This window comes from Stegodyphus dumicola, chromosome 4, assembly GCF_044657685.1.
Source record: "Stegodyphus dumicola isolate Sdum_Otavi_A_Nest chromosome 4, ASM4465768v1".
NCBI classification, from domain to species: Eukaryota; Metazoa; Arthropoda; class Arachnida; order Araneae; family Eresidae; genus Stegodyphus; species Stegodyphus dumicola.
In genome coordinates, this window is record NC_140771.1 from 224,356,560 (window position 1) to 224,376,857 (window position 20,298).

The following is a 20,298-nucleotide window of genomic DNA, read 5'->3' on the forward strand; positions in this document are numbered from 1 at the left end:
AACTCTGGAATTTTTTTATTTTTTTTTATTTATGCTTTGTGCAAACTTAATGAAATTTGATTAATGTATTAAGCAATTTAAAAGCGATGTGTTGCCACACAGCAAAACCTAATAAAATACATTTATTTACATTCTTGTTGTCTTTCAGATTTAATCAGCAAACTCAGCAATTAAAAAGAAATGTGTTGCTATTGCCTGAAATAAAATACTTTTAATTTTCTGTGCATCAGTGTATTCTTTTCGCAAAGTGTATTGGTATTCAACTTTCATTATTTCATTTTTATTACAGTCAAAGATATTTTAACTTTCGAATTTAATCTGCTACTGATTAACAATCTAAGCAGTTTAAAAGGAATTCTTCAACTATCATTATTAATTACTAGCTGGATTCATTAAATCATTTTATACTTTTTCTTTTTTATAATAAATATTTTAGGTGACTGGCTGTGCAAGTACCTATTATAGCCAAAGAAAGATAGCCCTTTTCTTTATGCAATTTAAACATATTTTGAAAAAAGCCAAAAAATTCCAAATTTGTGTAAAATTAGAAGGATAAGGCAACTTAAAAATGACCTTAATTTAAATATATTAAGTTTTCTTTTTTGGTACATACCAGTTTTATTAGCACAGGTCTTATTTTAAATTACTGCAATTAAAAAAAATCATTGTTGTAAGTAATCTGTCTGTACGCAAGCAGGATTATATATATATATATATATATATATATTTCCACACATTAAAAACAGCAATAATTAATTAAATACATAACTTTTCTAATGTTTAAATTTATTGTTAAAATATTATACATAAATGCATATTCCTCATTTAAATTTCGCTACTTCCCCCTTTCTGCTCTAAAAATAGTAACTATTCATGACATATCAATCTAAACTGCCACATTTCAAAATTAATCGGCATCATGCTTTCTTATGTAACCAAACAATGCAGGTATATTATCGCCAATCAGATTAAAGGTTTCAACTAAACACCAAAACTTTTGACTTCTGCTTCCCATGCTTCTTCTGAATGTGTCCCTTTTTCACTTTTGCTTTGCTTTTGCTAACATGCATCATTCGCTTCTCTGTGTCATCCACCGTCTAAAGATGTATTAAGATTTCAAAAATGTGATGTGCATATTGCACCCATAATGATGTGAATCAAATTATGCACCTTATGAATTACCTTATCCAACAATAAAACTTTATTAAATATACAGATATGTTTATCTGCAAGTGTCATCCTTCTGTCTATGAAGTAAAATATCTCTAAGTTACATCCATGTAATAAACCATCTCAAATTCATTACAGCCACCGCTTCCAAACTATTACACATATATGTAAGATTAAAAAATATGTAAATCGGCTTTATAATTTAATTTAGCAATAGCCTCTTAATTCCTCAATTTTAATTTGGGTATTTACACTCTATTCTAAAAATAGTAATAACTTGGACTGCATCATTTCTAGATCAATCTATGTCACGTAGCTATTTCTAGATCAATATATGTGTCAGTCTATATCATAATGCTGATGACATTGATAATACAGAACCTGAATTCAAAATTTCAAGAACTGAAACCTTTCTGTTAACAAACAGCCTCAAACAAAATCTTCTCTTGGTGAGCCTCCATACTGGACAACTGTGCACTTTTGCTTCTATCTCTGACAGCCGCTTGAATGCTATGTTACTGTGCTCTCTTTCTCTCATAACGGGTATCAAAAATGTAAATGTTCTTGAATAGACATGATTTTAGTGCCAAATATATTGTGGCTGCAAATGTCAATTGAAATAAAGTTGAATATTTAATCTTACTTGGCTACCAACCTTCCTTTTCAATATGGATCTAGGTTCTATTGAAAAGGATGCCTATTTATTCATCACATATATATGAATATATATAATTTATGTAATATGAATTTGGAATTAAAGATGAAAATTAGGGTAATCAAAACTAAAATTAAGTGCAAAAGCAGTTAAGATTATGTAAACAATGTAATTATGAAAATAAACCACTATTCACCAGGACTAACAAAAAAAGTGTAAATGAAAAAAATTAATGATGACATATTTTCATTTATTTTCTTTTAGTCTAAGGTTCATTTTCATAAACTTTAGTTTTATTATTTTTAGTTTATAATGCCCACACTAATAAATTAAAAATTTCAGCTAAATTCCTTTTTTTTATTTAAAAAATGTTTTGTGTCCTGGTAAGAAGTAGTTTATTTTCATAATTATTACATATACACAGATATATATATATATATATATATAATATTTTAAGAATCATATGTTATTTTAAATGGATAAACATAAATATATGTAGATCCAAATTAATATTTTAGCAGGATCTTTGTTATTCTACATAAAATATGAAATAATTTTAAAAGGTCTCTTAGAATGTACTTAGAATTTAAATTTCTGTATATAAACACTTTCTTGCTTCTGTACACATGCATACATATTTATGTTTCAAATACATTTATTAATTTTACATTTACTTTTAGTGCACAAATAATATTAAAAAAGAGTTTAAAAATAATTACTTGCACACTGTTTTAACAGCAACAATACAACTGCTGTGATTTTCATTTCCCAGAACAGAAGCTAATAAAAATTAATATACAAGTTAATTAAAGCATTCTTATTAAAAGAATATTTTTTTAAATTGAAATAGTGAAAAAAAGGAAATTAAAATGGAAGATTTTGTAAACAAAATTCATTTCATTAGTAATATTTCTATGTAAAAATAATTCACTTCATATTCTGTTAGTTGTATTTTTTTTCTTTACATTTCAGAAGTACTTTCAATATAGGAACTGTAGGAAGATGAAATAAAAGTAAGTTGAAAGAGTGCAATAATATTTAACTTTAGTTTTTAAGGAATAACATTTGGTTTCTAACAAATATTCCTACATCATGTATTTATTAGTTTCCATGATAAGTTTAGGTTACGTGAGAACTACATGCCTCTTAAAAAGTGAATTTATATTAGAAAAAGATTACATTATGTACAAAGAAAATTAGTTTTATGTATTAGGTAATGAAATTACATTATTTTGTTTAAACTGGTTAAAAAGATACTAACCTGTATTATATGCAGGTGACTTTAGAACAAACTGTTCATTCAAAATTACTTTTGAGTGATTTGAGTTATTTTCTTTCAAGTCCCACAGCATAACAGCTCCATCTACCTTAAAGATAATGTTGAATATTTAATTGTTGCATCAGAAATTATTTAACCATATTTTCATAGTTTAATATTTAATTGATGAATCAAGAATAATTTCAATAAATTTTCATAGCAATTGCTCCAAGAAAAACCTTTATTATCAAAGAGTTTCATATCAGAAGAAAGGCATATGAGCAATGTAAATTTATTAATGGATTGGAGTGAATTATTTAATTTAGACAAAATACTATATAAAATATTTGATTTAGATATAATCTAATCTCCATCACAGTTTTGACAGGGATGGAATCTGAGGGTCTTCTGCCTATCTTTACCCTCTCCAATAGATTTAATATGGTTTTTACTTACTTTTATTTGAATACTAAGATTTCTACAGAATATTATTGTAAGACAAGGTTTAAATCAAAAAAGAAAATTTAATAATTGAATTAAAAAATATTATTATTTTATTTTTATCATATATATAATACATATACACACATATATGCAATTTAGAAAGCAATAAACTAAATTAAATCTATTAAAATCGCACAAGTTGTTACAAAATTTAGGTGACTTCAATATATTTTAAGTAAGTTTTTTTTTATCTTATTGCTTTCTAAATTTTACAAATAATTTGATTTGCAGCTTTTAGCACATCTACTAGTTTATCTCATTTAATTTTGTACAGATTTCAAAAAATTGTATCTTTCCATGGTGGGTAACTTTATTTCTCTCTCTCTCTCTCTCTATATATATATATATGTGTGTGTGTGTGTGTGTGAGTGTATGTATGTAAAAAACAGGTTAAAATTCAACATACTTATAATAAAATATTGTGTTATTCTTGTATCTTTGACAAAAAGAAAATCTTATGCACTAAAAATAAAAATAATAACAATAAAATCTATCTTATTACTAGTACATGTTTTAATATGGCCTTATGATGAACTTAATTATATTTCTTTATATACATTTATAATGCTACAACTTACATTTACTATATTATATTAGTTTCACTTTCACAATTTGAATTGAAAAATAGTACTCAAGTTTACTTAAGGAAATAAAATTATTAATTTTTAATTTTATTCAAGGAAAAATATTCAACTTTTTAAAACAAAGCATTTCCTTTTCTTTCATAAGATTGAAGGAAAAAAAGGTTTGTTGCATTACAATACAATACATATGCAGAGATACAAATACTGATCAACTGCAATATAAAAATTAACAAATAAATATTTAAAAAGTCCCTTTTAAAAACAAAAACAAAAGATGTAAAGAAGTAAACAATGCATTTGTAAAATTTAAACATATTTGGCAATTAAAATAAAGCAGTATTTTTTGTTACAATCTTTTACTGTTTTTTTTTTTTTAATTTAAAATAATTTATACTTATTTTTTTACCTTTCTTAAACATACAATACATATCATTTAAATATATGATCAGTTTGATAATAAAAATTTTAATACAATTATACCGGTGACTACTAATAAATTAAAATTTATTATTAATCTGAATTTTCAATAATTTCAAGTAATACAATTAATTTTATGGTTTAATCTCAAAAGCATCTAAGTGACATAAATAGTATTATTTTTTAAGTATTGTATCACTTCAAAATTTATCTGATTATAATAGCAAATAAGAAATTTCATACTTCTAATAAGATGTGTCAGTTGGTAACTGATCTTACTTTTTATTCATCAAATAAAAAAATCATTGATTTAAAAAATAAATGAATATATATACATATTTTTGTAACATAAATACATAAAAAAATAAAAGCATACCATTCCTCCAATGACAATATCACTACCCATACCAAAAGTTGCACAAGTTGGTTGACTATTAGCCATCAAAATGCTATAAAGGAATACTTATTATTTAAAAAGGATTAACTAGATCCAAAATATATGCAATCTGGAACAAATATTTTCAAAAGAAAACATATTCCTTACTACTCTGGCATCTTTCTATTACAAAGATTCCAAACACACATTATTCCTTTTTCTTCAATAAAATCTTCACTGCATGATAACTTAGAGAGGGAAAACAAAACTTATGTATTGTAAGGAAACATTTTACAAAATAATAATTACATTTCTCATTTTGAAAAAGCACTTACTTTTACCATACTATCATGGATAGTTATAATGAAACGGTCAGATTCAGTGCAGCAACTTACACTGACTACTGGAATATCTATGAACAATTAATAAAAACTTATTTTAGAAGAAATATAAGAAAGTGCAAGTATGTGCATATTCATATGTATTTATTAAAATGACAAAAAATGTCTAAAACATTTTTAAACGATAAAGAAAATTCAGAAAAGATTTTTTTTTCTTTTATCCTTTCAGAGATGTCATCAACAAAATCTAAAAATTTCTATACAAATGTGTTATAGTTCAAATCCTCAATATGGAGAATCATTTTGGAGAATAAAGTTTTATTTTCCTAAAAATTTCCCAATGATTAGATTTTGCAATTCTTTATAAGCTCAGCAGTAAAATTTATTTTAAAAACATGAAATAAACTTTAAGTACCTTTCAAGAAATTTACAGGCGAAAGAATATTATAACTATCACTGAGAAATAAGTTACTTCTTTGGAGAGAGCTTGATTGTGCACTGAAAGGTGGGAATTCTTCATCAAGAAGTGTTAAAATAACCTAAAAATAACAGATATAAAATTACAGTCAAAACTAAGTATGAAATACATGAACAAAACAGTTATCACAGCATGACTATAGTTCATATTTTTTATTTACTAGCAAAGGTTTCATTTTTCACATGGTAAAATGTTTCGCTTTTCAAAAAAAGAAAAAAAAATTGTCATAAACACTATTTAAAAACTTCATGGAGGATGGCACTGTTATGAAACTTTAACAAAAAACTTTTATGTCAATTATCATTTATTCATTCCACTTTTTGTTCAGTTCCACTAATAATTTTAGTACATCTGCTGAAAACTATGAAAATACATAAAAACATTGGTGAAAAAAAGTATAAATAAGGAGTAATAAATACAAAATACTTTTAACAAGGTCAGATTTATTTAATATTATTCAACTATCATTTACAATAAAAATATTTTATTAGTTATTTTACTTATTGCTTTATCATCAACATATAATGCTTTGCTAAAAACTTACTAACAAATACAAATGATGAGTCAATATATGTATTTTTCTATATTCTAAAAAATTTCAAAAAATAGCCATGACTAATATACTTAGTTTTAATAAATTATTAATTATTATTAATGCAATAAACACTCTTAGACTTTAGGTCTCTGAACAATGCATTATATAGTTATACATATCATAAATTATTCGGCATTAAAAGCACTGAATATTGTGGTTCCTTAATGAAGATTTATCTATAAAGACAGCATAATAAAATTAAAATTTTTGATTTGTAAATTATGATTCAATTCAAAATTTTAAAAGTAAATAGAATTTTAAAAAGCTTGAAAATGCAACAAAATAATTTTGAATTCAATAAAGAATTTACATAGTTATTCGTAATAAACGCCAGTAAAGGCTGATTATATTCTGAGATGAAAATACAGGACTACTTAGATTGATAATATATTCATATAGGTGGTAATGTAATACATGAATAGTATTAGCTTTAGATTTTTGTATTCTGAGACAACAATAACAGCATATATAATGCTGTAATGTAATAGCATTATATATGCTGTTACATAACATTTCATCTCTTCTCTCATTAATGTTATTTTTATATTTTTGCACTATGTTAACAAAACTTATTTTTTAGTATGAATAATTTTTCCTTCATAAGAAAAATACAGGTTGTTTCTAGATAGCAATTTTTACAGCTCATTAAAATAATCAATTTAACCAGAAAAAATATCATTATGGCAAGAGAGAAATATTAACTACTTTTCTTTAACATTACTACTAAACTCTTACTGTGTTTAACTGCTGAATATTTCATTTGCTACATATAGGCACACAGTTGTGTGAATTATGGCAGAGTTAATACTTATGTATACTTTTCATATAACTGAATAAATTTTCTTATTTTTAAAAAAATTTATTTCTATGGAATTTGAATTTTAACAATAATGAATTAAAACACATGTAGTTATATAAAGATAAAATACTCAGCCTTCTTTCAAATATTCTTTTTTATTAAACATAAAATTCAAATCTACAAGCAATATTTTTCAACTACAAATTAATTGAATTTTGTGTTGGTGTCACAACTACAAATTTGAGAACTAATCATTTGAAAACATGATTAGTTCTCAAATTTGTAGTTGAGAACGTAGGTGGCCTCTCGTACCACCTACGTTCCTCTTACGAAAAAGTAAGTAAAACAAAAGAAAATTTAAATATAACCTACACTACTGCTTCTCTGTAAAAAACTAGACAATTTCACTGAATGGTCAGCAAAAAGCGATTTCCAGTTTTCAGACTCATTCATAATATTTCCAACATTATCCCCTGGAAATAAATGTTTAGTAAATAACTAAATACAAACAATACTGTTTCATAATATAATATTAAAAAAAAGTACCAATGCTTTAAGACAAAACTTCAAAAATAATAATTCACATAAATTTTAAAACTTAAATGCATAAAAATATTGGTACTTAACCAACCTCCATATCCTAAGTTATCATTTGGTGGATTTTGAGTCCATTTGTTAAGCATTTCAATTTCATCTGTTTGTACTTCTTCTTCTTCACAGTTTTCTGTCTGAACAAATGCCTAGAAATAGAGTTCATTGTCATCTACCATTAAAAATTATCCTTTCTAATTTACTACAAAATTCAAGAGTGTATTCAACATAAAAAGTCTACCCATATTAAAAATGCTTCCTAATTAATAATCTTATGTAAAAATATGTAATAAAAATGCTTATGTAAAAAATACAAAATACAATTAGTGAAAGGGGGAACACTTAGTTATTATGTGTCTGTTTATTTGGTTAGTTGTTATTTCATTTATTATTACTATTTTGTTATTAATAGTAGGCTATACATAATAATTTAATAAAATGCATCGTGAATCATTTTACATTTATTTATGTAAAAAGTATCAGCATTAAATTTCTACAATGTCAAAGTCTCAGTTAGTCTTAAGGTCTTTTTCTTTCTCCCATACAGGTTCTTTTCTTTTGTATCTGATATATGAACTCACACAATCTTCAACTACTCACTAAATGCTGTCTTTTATTGGCATTCTGATTTAGTATAAACAATATACAAATGACTATTTAATGACATTAATTTAATAAGTTACCTCATAAAATACTACCAAAGCAATCTTTATGCATGGACCTTATAAGAGATAGACTAACCCAGTGGGCGGGGCCCGTGTCGCAGACATGTCGGCAAGAAAGAGTAGGGACGATCTGGTTTACTTTAACACTGAAACCTATGGCGTTTGTCTCACATAACTATTTTTAATTATTAAATGTGATCCGTTGTATAGTGATGAGATTATGAAAGCCACAGTTTCTTCCAAATAGGATTTAATATATCTCATTAAAGCACTTTTTACTGCATTTCAGGCATTTTTTTCACAAGTAATTCTTGTACAAACATCTTTACTTTGGTAAAACGGTAAAAACTCTAAGCACAAAATTTATGAACTTAATTTTGCGTAAAAATAAAGTAAAATTAAATAAGTCTGAGAGTATGCAATGCTTTGAAATAAATAAGGTAAAATTAAACAAGATCTGATAATTTTTTTTTAACATTTAATGAACATTTTCACGCAGTGATTTTCCAAACTATAATAACATTACAAAACGATCATATTTATTTGATTATATGATTATTAAATTATTAAATTATTAACATTAAAGTGGACTAGTTATTTTAATAATTCATAAAATTCGGAGCATAAAATTTTCTGAGCATAATGAAGGAAAAAAAAGATAAAATAAAATTTAGAAGCATTCTTACTTTAAAGTTTTGTGTGTTACCTATATTTATTGAATATCATATTCTTCGCCCGTAAACCACATACATTTGAAAACAGCATACCTTTAGAATTTCTGCACTGGAGATAAAACTGTTATTTTCCGTATAGTGCTCGCTCTGAACTCGTTGAGTTTGTTAATCAAAATTTCATTAAAGTTTTACAAAATATGAAATAGATTAAAACAAATTCAAAATTCAGCCTTCCAGATGCCTATGTTCGGGTGGAGGAATACATTATTCAAAATTTGATGGCTCTAGGTACTGTCATTTTTGTCACAGTGCGAGAAACATACATGTATTCATGCAGATTCTTCATTATTTAATTTCCTTACATATAATACAGGGCGATAATATTTGGTAACAACAATTTGCAAGGAGACACAGACATTTATAGTAAAACAGCGCAAAATGCCGCTAAATTAAATTAACAGCCTCTCTAGACTACCGCCCCTTTGGGCTAATAAATTAAATTAACAGTAAATAAAAAAAAATCTTATGCAGAACTAAAAATTAATTTTAAAAAATAATCACTGTAAAATACAAGCAAAATTAATTATTACGGTTAAATACAATTTTAATATTAGAATTAAATGTATAAACATTTTTAAGGAGTCAAATGTGTTTATCACTATGATGTATTATGAAATATAATTGAAATAAAATTCCTTTATAGAAATTGTGCTATAATACTCATCTATAATTTTAAAAAAGCAGCACAATTTAGAATTTTAAACAAAACTTTCAAAAATTCATTTTTAAATATTTTAGTACTTTTACTTATTTACACCAATAAAAAGCATAAAAATTGCAAGAGAAAATTGCTTGTTTGAAATTTTCTATTAGTTCAGATTTAAAATATTATTTTCTAAAAGAAGTAGTTACAAATTTCCTTACAGCATAGGAAAAGCTAAAAAAATATCCAGTCCTGAAAGCACGCAACAGCTTTATAATTATCTGGAATGTTAATTATGCTTGATAAATATGCTAAATTTTTAAAAATCAATCTCAATTTCAAAAATAAAAATATGTAGAAATTCTAATTTGTGAAATGAGGCACTACAACGAGCTTTTTCTTGACAATTATACCCGCTGCAATAGGCAACCAATGTTAAATTTCTGCAAGTCGTCCCTACTCCTCTGGATGTGATCAAGGTGACAGCCGGGAACGCCTCAGACGAGGGAGAAAACCCGTTTGGGTTAGTCTATTTCTTATAAGGTCCATGTCTTTATGGCCTTTCTCAGAGATAAAATAACAATTCCATTTCTTAATGCTTTTTTCCACATTAATGGCTTTAAATTGTTAAAAATGTTTTCATCAGTATTTCTCTTTGAGACAAAACTCATTTTGAATGTATATAATATATGTATACTATATTTTTATAACTATATATGGCCAACAGTTGATTAGGTTGCAGTGGTGAAAAATGATAAGACATTGCTAGTTTCTTTTTTCCTTCTTTCTTCTTGAAGATTCAACTGATTGAAAATTAGTATAAGCTTTTCAAACATGGAATGCTATCATTCTGAAGCCTTTTTTAAATTCAGAAGCCAATGTAAAAAAAAAACTCCAAAACAAAGTTATTCCATATAATACAGAAAAAAGAAATTATTGCATTTGCTATCTACTTGCTAAAATTAATACCAATGATGAGAAGAAGTTCCTTTAATTATTCAAGAGATTTAACATTTAAATGAACCAACCAAAAATGTCTTTACCCTCAGTAAACCAACAAAAAGGAACAGGATATTGGAACACTCTTTAACTGGACATATCACTCCAAGAAAGTATACAGCCTGAGTCAAAAGAAATTTTACACTGGATGACAATCCACTGAAGTATATTTACACAAACAAAAAAAAAAAGTCCCTCTCAGTGTGGCCATAAGCTACAATTTTGATAAAAATGACATTTACGGTATATTTCAACGTAATTCTCATGCTTGTGAATACCCTTGGTTCATAATTTTTAAATGTATATTTTCAACTGAGTAGAGCATGAATCTCTTTCTTTGATCTGAGGATCAATAGTGCTACTTTCTTGTTTATTTGATTATGGCAAAGGAAAGGCTATCTGTCTAAAAGTGCCTTCACGGAGGACTTCTAAGAGAAATTGGCTCATATACACATTACATTACACATGGGAAGAACCATGAAAATGACCAAGCAGCCAGCCTGTAAAATGCTGATTTCTGAGTGCCTGAAACAAATCACAATTGGAAAGGGAAAGGATGAAATCAGAAAAACACAGAAGATAAACTATTACATCAAACTTGATTTTCTGGAAACTTTTTTTACTAATGCAACAAAGTGAATTGCTTTGTTGCATAAGTAGATATCTGAGTTTGAGTCAAAAGAAATTTTACACTGGATGACTATCCACTGAAGTATTTAATAATTAAATAGATTTAAAAAGTATTTTAAAAAGATCAGATTTGATATGGATGCCTTTACAGGCAAAATTACACAGTTTTCTATTAATCAAAATAATTTTCATGTCCTTTCCATTTGAGCTCATCAAAGTTCAATAGTATAGCAAAATGTTAATAAAATATTTGCATTATGAATTATAGCTAAATGACTTTTCCAATTCTTTTGAAATCACCTTAAAGTATCTTTTATGGAAGGACACAGTACCGCAAAAAATTATTTCTTATAGGCTAAATACGAGGGCTATCCAGAAAGTAGATTACGTTTTGGAATAAAAAAATAAACAAAGTATAGGAAACAAATTTTATTATATACAGATGAAAGCCACACTCAAATACTACTTTTCTACATAGTCACCATACAAATTAAGGCATTTATCGTAGCGATGTACGAGCTTGGAAATTCCTTCGTCGAAAAATTCGGCCGCCTGCGCCTTCAACCACTTCGTTACCTCTTCTTGCCTTCCATCTTGCACAAAACTTGTGGTAACCAAGCTTTTCGCTGATGATTTCGTGCAACAAACTTCGCGAAATTTGTGGAAAACTCAAAGAAAGTTCCGTTATTGTGAAATTTCGATTTTCACGGACTTTAGCATCGACTTTTTCGAGAAGTTCGGCGGTCACTATGCTGGGTCTCCCACTTCGATCTTCGTCGTGAACATTGGTTCGGCCATTTTGAAATCTTATGACCCACTGACGCACTCCACCTTCAGTGATAATGTTGTCCCCATACACTTCACGAAGCTGCCGATAGATTTCTATCGGTTTACAGTTTTTTGCAGTCAGAAACCTTATTACTGAGCGCACCTCGCAGCTCGCGGGATTTTCAATTAACGCAGACATTTCAAACCGTCACAGTATCTGAACGGAGCACAGCACGAACCTCTCACTAGCACGGCTAGATGCAGACTGAGCTGCGCAACGCTCTGACCCCAAGATGGCCGCGCTAGCCCCGCCCCTAGCGGACACAGACGGAAACGTAATCTACTTCCTGGATGGCCCTCGTAATTATCCCGTTGAAGATCATTAAATCATTACATATATATAATGACTATCAAATGTAACATGTATCACGCACGTAGCCAGGGGGGGTGCCCTTCACCACTACCTATACTTAAAAAAAAAGCACTAATTAAATTTCAATAGATAAGGCTTAAGTTTTTAAAATATTGCTTGCCATCTTCCCAAAATATTCATGTGATTAACAAAAGAAATGAACAGAAAATCTATGATTTTTCATTTAGAAGTAAGATCAGGAAAAATCACCCTTCCTCAGCTAACAAGTAGCGAAAAAATACTTTTGAAGGTTAGGGCACACTTTCAAGTCTTAAAGCTTTTGTTTCTATTACAGCTTTGAATAGCTCTCCGTATCCAATCCCACTTTCCCTCTAGCTATCAAGCTTAATGTCACTAAAGAAGAAAAAGGCCCTTTCGTTTCAGACCAAGGAAACACAGTAAAATAATTTTAAGTGATTGTTTTTTACATTAATTTCAAATTTCAGTTACCTCAATAAATATAGCTAAAATATTACGATCTCTCTTTTTTTTAAAAAAAAATCATGTAGAGAGCATGCCAACTGCGATGCTTTAAATGTGATAAATTTTATTTTCTTAGCCATCTAGCAATTTAAATTCTGAACGCCTTCAAATTTATTTATTTATTTATTTTGTGTGTGTCTGTGTTTGGGACAAATAATCAGATAAATACCGATTAAAAGGAAATGTAAATTAAGAGAATTTAAATAGAATGAAAAAAAGCACATAACCCATTAGTTGCCAGAAAGTATAAGATTGATGAACGGTGCTAGTTCGACATAGGTTAGAAGATCTGAGAACGAGTGTTTATGGTTTTTCCTTGCGTACAAGGTAAGCAAACATGTGTCCCTTTGAAAGTCCTCCATGAATGGGATGGCATCCCTTCCCATTGACAGATAAACTTTGTATGCTTTTCTGTACCTATTTAAACAAGCAGTAAACAAGTATGTAGCCCTAGTTCCCTAGCTACAATCTCATGTTATAATTTACATAACACCAAGTTTTCCTCCAACACAAATTTTTAAGGAAAGCATGTTTACTTCGGTTTTATCTATAAAGGGAAAGCATATTTATTTCATAAATATTTTTTCGTTTTCTTATTTTGGCCATTACTCCCTACATATGTATCAATATTTATATGTTACTACATCTTTTTTTAATAGTTATACTAATTCAATATCTCTTACTTATGATGCATGCAGCTGTCCGAAGATCCATCAAATATTGTTTTTTCCATTTAGTCCACAATTGCCTAACCAATAAATCTTGGTAAACCTTTCTTTTGGTCAGAGAGGACTTGGTAGAGCCATCTTTTACAATGGAATTAAAGTTGATAGGTAATGTAGAATCTTTGTTTCCAAAAATAAAAAAATTGACTGGCCTCAGTGGCAACGGTTCCTTGTGGTCATTGCACACATATGTCAACGGACGAGAATTCAAAACAGCTTCCACTTGTGCTAAAACCGTTGACAATTCTTCAAACGTTAGTAAAGCTTTACCGAGAATTTTTCGTAAGCACTCTTTTACTGATTTTACTAATCTCTCGTAGAAGCCTCCCCACCAAGCCCCTCATTCTATTATAAACTTCCAACTGATTCTTTCATTCAACAAAAAATCTTGGAATTTCTCATTTGACAATAGTTTAGAGAAATGTTCGAGTTCCTTTTTCCCTTTTTAAAAGTTTTTGCATTGTCCGAATAAATTACTCGACAATTGCCTCTCCTAGATGTGAATCTTTTGAATGCCATCAAGAAAGAATCTGTAGAGAGATTCGGTACAAGTTCCAGATGTATGGCTCTAGTGATAGCGCATGTAAATAATGTTACATAGGCTTTTTGACTTCCTTTGATGTTTTTTACGTAAATCAGTCCAGCAAAATCAATACCAGACACATAGAATAGTGGTGTCTCATTGATTCTGTCTTCTGGAAGTTGAGAAGTGGTCTGGTCAGCAGACTTCAATGAATATCTTTTACAAATAAGACACTTGTTTATTATTTTCTTGATAAATTGACGTCCTTTTCGAATCCAAAAGCGACTTTGAATTTCAGCTAAGGTCGTTGCTACTCCTCCATGCATCATTTTAACATTTGCACTTTCTACTATCAAATTCGTTAGCTAGGAGTCTCTTGAAAGAATTGCCGGATGTTTTTCATCATGTGATAAACTAGAATGTTCTAATCTTCCACCTGCTCTCAGTATCCCGTTCTGGTCTAAAAATGGGTTAAAAAGATATAAGGATGATTTCTTTTCGACTTTATTCGCTTTCTTCAGAGACTCAATTTCTTCGGGATAAAAACGTTCTTGTTCAGATTTTATATATGCCCAAAGGGGCGTTTTTTAACGTTTTCATCGTTACCTTTATTTATTAAATATCATGTTCTCCACACTTAAACCATAAAATTAAATTCAACAGCGATACCTCAAAATAAACCAAAAAGAGCCTTATCTTTAGAATTTCTGATACAGTCTCATGCACTGGAGATAAAAAAGTTTTTTTTTTTTTTTTTTTTTTTTTGTACGTTGTTGCCATTGCTCGCTTTGAAACCGATGAGTTTGTTAGTCAAAAATTTAAAGTTTTACAAAATATGAAATAGATAATAAAGCAAATTGTAAACTCCAAATTTGGGCTTTCAGATGCCTATATTCAAGTGAAGGACTACTTTATTCAAAGTTTGATGTCTCTAGTTACCGTTGTTATATCACAATGCGAGACACATACATACATTCATGCAGATTCCTTATTATTTAATTTCTTTAACTATAATGCAGGGCTCTAATATTTCGTGGCAACAATTCAAAAAGTGAAACACTGTTTATAGTGAGCCAACACAAAATACCAAAACGAAAATAATAGCCCTTCTGGGCAATTTGCTGCTTTGGGCTAATAACAGAATAAAATAAATTATTTGGCACCGAATGAATTTTTTATCTGCATATTTAAAAACTACCCTTTAGATAATTTTAAATAACAATAATTTAAATTGCTAGATGGCTAAGAAAATAAAATTTATCACATTTAAAGCATCACAGTTGGCATGCTCTCTACATTATTATTATTATTTTTTTTTTTTAAAGAGAGATCTTAATATTTTTGCTATATTTATTGAGGCAACTGAAATTTGAAATTAATGTAAAAAACAATCACTTAAAATTATTTTACTGTGTTTCTTTGGTCCGAAACGAAAGGGCCTTCTTCTTCTTTAGTGACATTAAGCTTGATAGCTAGAGGGAAAGTGGGACTGGATACGGAGAGCTATTCAAAGCTGTAATAGAAACAAAAGCTTTAAGACTTGAAAGTGTGCCCTAACCTTCAAAGTATTTTTTCGCTACTTGTTAGCTGAGGAAGGGTGATTTTTCTTGATCTTACTTCTAAATGAAAAATCGTAGATTTTCTGTTCATTTCTTTTGTTAATCACATGAATATTTTGGGAAGTTGGCAAGCAATATTTTAAAAACTTAAGCCTTATCTATTGAAATTTAATTAGTGCTTTTTTTTTTTTTTTTTTTTTTAAGTATAGGTAGTTGTGAAGGGGGAGGGTGCCCGGGTGCCCAGGGCACCCCCCTGGCTACGTGCATGATACATGTTACATTTGATAGTCATTATATATATGTAATGATTTAATGATCTTCTTTAACGGGATGATAATTATTTAGCCTATAAGAAATAATTTTTTGCAGTACTGTGTCCTTTTATAAAAGATACTTTAAGGTGATTTCAAAAGAATTGGAAAAGTCATTTAGCTATAATTCATAATGCAAATATTTTATTAACATTTTGCTATAGTATTGAACTTTGATGAGCTCAAATGGAAAGGACATGAAAATTATTTTGATTAATAGAAAACTGTGTAATTTTGCCTGTGAAGGCATCCATATCAAATCTAATCTTCTTAAAATACTTTTTAAATCTATTTAATTATTAAATACTTCAGTGGATAGTCATCCAGTGTAAAATTTCTTTTGACTCAAACTCAGATATCTACTTATGCAACAAAGCAATTCACTTTGTTGCATTAGTAAAAAAAGTTTCCAGAAAATCAAGTTTGATATAATAGTTTATCTTCTGTGTTTTTCTGATTTCATCCTTTCCCTTTCCAATTGTCATTTGTTTCAGGCACTCAGAAATCAGCATTTTACAGGCTGGCTACATGGTCATTTTCATGGTTCTTCCCATGTGTAATGTGTATATTAGCCAATTTCTCTTAGAAGTCCTCCGTGAAGGCACTTTCCTTAGGCAGATAGCCTTTGCTTTGCCATAATCAAATAAAGAAGAAAGTAGCACTATTGATCCTCAGATCAAAGGAAGAGATTCATGCTCTACTCAGTTGAAAATATACATTTAAAAATTATGAACTAAGGGTATTCACAAGCATGAGAATTACGTTGAAATATACTGTAAATGTCATTTTTATTAAAATTGTAGCTTATGGCCACATTGAGAGGGACTTTTTTTTTTGTTTGTGTAAATATACTTCAGTGGATTGTCATCCAGTGTAAAATTTCTTTTGACTCAGGCTGTATACTTTCTTGGAGTGATATGTCCAGTTAAAGAGTGTTCCAATATCCTGTTCCTTTTTGTTGGTTTACTGAGGGTAAAGACATTTTTGGTTGGTTCATTTAAATGTTAAATCTCTTGAATAATTAAAGGAACTTCTTCTCATCACTGGTATTAATTTTAGCAAGTAGACAGCAAATGCAATAATTTCTTTTTTTTTTTTTTTTTTTTTTTTTGTATTATATGGAATAACTTTGTTTTGGAGTTTTTTTGACATTGGCTTACGAATTTAAAAAAGGCTTCAGAATGATAGCATTCCATGTTTGAAAAGCTTATACTAATTTTCAATCAGTTGAATCTTCAAGAAGAAAGAAGGAAAAAAGAAACTAGCCATGTCTTATCATTTTTCACCACTGCAACCTAATCAACTGTTAGCCATATATGGTTATAAAAATATAGTATACATATCATTTTATATACATTCAAAATGAGTTTTGGCTCAAAGAGAAATACTGATGAAAACATTGTTAACAATTTAAAGCCATTAATGTGGAAAAAAGCATTTAAAAATGGAATTGTTATTTTATCTCTGAGAAAGGCCATAAAGACATGGACCTTATAAGAAATAGACTAACCCAAACGGGTTTTCTCCCTCGTCTGAGGCATTGCCGGCTGTCACCTTGATCACATCCAGAGGAGTAGGGACGACTTGCAGAAATTTAACATTGGTTGCCTATTGCAGCGTGTATAATTGTCAAGAAAAAGCTCGTTGTAGCTGCTCATTTCGCAAATTAGAATTTCTACATATTTTTATTTTTGAAATTGAGATTGATTTTTAAAAATTTAGCATATTTATCAAGCATAAATAACATTCCAGATAATTATAAAGCTATTGCATGCTTTCAGGACTGGATATTTTTTTAGCTTTTCCTATGCTGTAAGGAAATTTGTAACTACTACTTTTAGAAAATATTTTAAATCTGAACTAATAGAAAATTTCAAACAACCAGTTTTCTCTTGTAATTTTTATGCTTTTTATTGGTGTAAATAAGTAAAAAGTACTAAAATATTTAAAAACCGCAAATGATTTTGCGGTTTTGCAGCTGAGGATGGTGGTTTGGTAAAACCATCGAAACTAGTCCTGTGAAAATTTTGTAAATATAACACTGATTTTTGTTGTTTGACTTCTGAATTAACTTTTAATTAATTTTAAAACAAAAATATTGAATTACGCATTTAGTATGTTTGTAAGGTAATAATTATAAATACCATAATGAAATGCAATATATCCACAATTATGTTACATAATTTTATCATTAATAAAACTCATAATATAATTATTATTTAAATAAAGGTAACTGCCATTAACACAATATATTTGTCACATAATAATCATACATATACTTGAACATGCTGTAATAGATAGAACTGTATAGCCATAGGAATCATAACGGGCACCTCCACCCCCCCCCCCCGTAATTTGAGCTGAGCCCATGTTTATTAATCTTGCATATTATGCAAGTATAATTTCAAACTGCAATATAAACCACTTAATATGATTGAGTCAAAGTTTATAATTTCTGACAATAAAAAAGAGTTTCATTCATAGCAGAACAAGAAATTCCTGCTGGCAAGGCTACCTTCAGGTGGGAGATAGAAAGCTGACTGAAATTTATTGTGGGAAAAAAAAAAAAAAAAAAAAAAAAAAAAAAACCATTTACACATACATGTTTGCCTTATCATGAAATAAATCCAGATGAGAGTTCTACATTCAGTAAATAGCTTAGTCATCAATAAACTTTAATATAATTAAATTATAAATAAAATTCATTTTAATGTAAAAATTAATTAAGAGCCTAATAAACTGCTCATAAAGAAATTATGATTAGAAACTAAACTTTTAGCTAATTAAGCATAGTTAATTAATAAATCACTGATCAGATAAACATGAAATGCAGCTTTGAATCCTTTACGTGTAATATATAAATAAGACATGCAGCAAAAATATTAGTAAGAAAAATAAAAAGTAGCTGCAAAGCAAAAAAGAAAAAAAAAAGGGGGGCGATGAAAACAAATAAAAAGAATTTTTTGTAAATATATATTGAGGAAAAAATTATTAGTTTGACACATTAAAAAAATTTACAATGAGTAAATGATATATACTGAGATGACTTAATGAAAAAAATATTTATTAACACTATCATTATATTAAAAAAGAACATTTCTTAAAAATTAGATTACAAAAAATAAAATATATATATATATAACATTCCAATACCTGCTTTGTATCAGACTTTCCAAATGTTCTTATATATGTCTCATATTTCATAGGAGGAATATTTATCACCTCAAAAGACATAACATCTGGTGTTATAATTTCCAGTAAGTCTGATGCCCGTTTCCTGAAATATTAATGATTAAATAATTATTTTATAACATGATTATACCTGTTAAAGATTCAAATAATACAAAATTACAAAGTTCATACTTGATGTAGCATAAGAAGTATAATTCAACATAATATTTAAAAGGATATTTATTTTAAATTTATTTAACTTATTTATTCTAATTTATTTGACTATGGTTATCATTGCCTTTTAATTCCATTCCCAATAAAAAACTGCAGAGGATATCTGGTTTATTTTGATCCACTAACATGTTATTTCTGGCTTCTGTTTTGCATTTCACATAACTTCATTTTCCTTTTAATTTATATCTAAATTTATTTTTATTATTATTTATTAGTATTTACACTATTTGATCTTTTGATCCACCTACTCTAGATAAAGGAAATTCAGTACATTAAATATTTCATTTTTTGCTCATTTAGCAAGATGTGCATGTAACTCGCTCTCTCTGCATATATAATCCATGCACATATATACATTATATATACATTAAATATATAAAGAAACCTAATAAGAGCAAAAATTAAAAACAAATTTTTTATACCTGTCCTGCACTACAGATGCAAGATTACAGTAAAATAAACTTAAAGCCTTTAAAGTTGAAACATGTTTTTGAAGCATATTAATCGACTTTTGTGAAGCTTTAATTCATTTTCCCCAAATGAGTTCTGAATTGGAGTTTCAGTAAAAGGAGATTAATTTTTATATTTTTATCTTGTATATTTTTCCCTTTTGCATTTTAAGTTTTCGAGTTTGCACTACTATGATCCTTTTTTTAATTTCGAATTGTTAGAT

General features: G+C 28.1%; 1 protein-coding gene across 1 annotated transcript in view; it reads right to left on the reverse strand.

Annotated features, from left to right (window-relative positions):
- Positions 1 to 20,298, reverse strand: part of LOC118187235 (cytoplasmic dynein 2 intermediate chain 1-like) — a 62,635-nt gene that overhangs the window by 13,507 nt on the left and 28,830 nt on the right. Inside the window, exons 7-15 of the mRNA XM_035357405.2 lie at positions 19,374 to 19,497; positions 7,809 to 7,917; positions 7,550 to 7,650; positions 5,721 to 5,844; positions 5,300 to 5,376; positions 5,133 to 5,212; positions 4,965 to 5,037; positions 3,087 to 3,192; positions 2,545 to 2,605 (exon numbers count right to left, since the gene is read on the reverse strand). Coding sequence (XP_035213296.1) covers positions 2,545 to 2,605; positions 3,087 to 3,192; positions 4,965 to 5,037; positions 5,133 to 5,212; positions 5,300 to 5,376; positions 5,721 to 5,844; positions 7,550 to 7,650; positions 7,809 to 7,917; positions 19,374 to 19,497 — 855 coding nt within the window. The remainder of the gene's footprint in view (positions 1 to 2,544; positions 2,606 to 3,086; positions 3,193 to 4,964; positions 5,038 to 5,132; positions 5,213 to 5,299; positions 5,377 to 5,720; positions 5,845 to 7,549; positions 7,651 to 7,808; positions 7,918 to 19,373; positions 19,498 to 20,298) is intronic.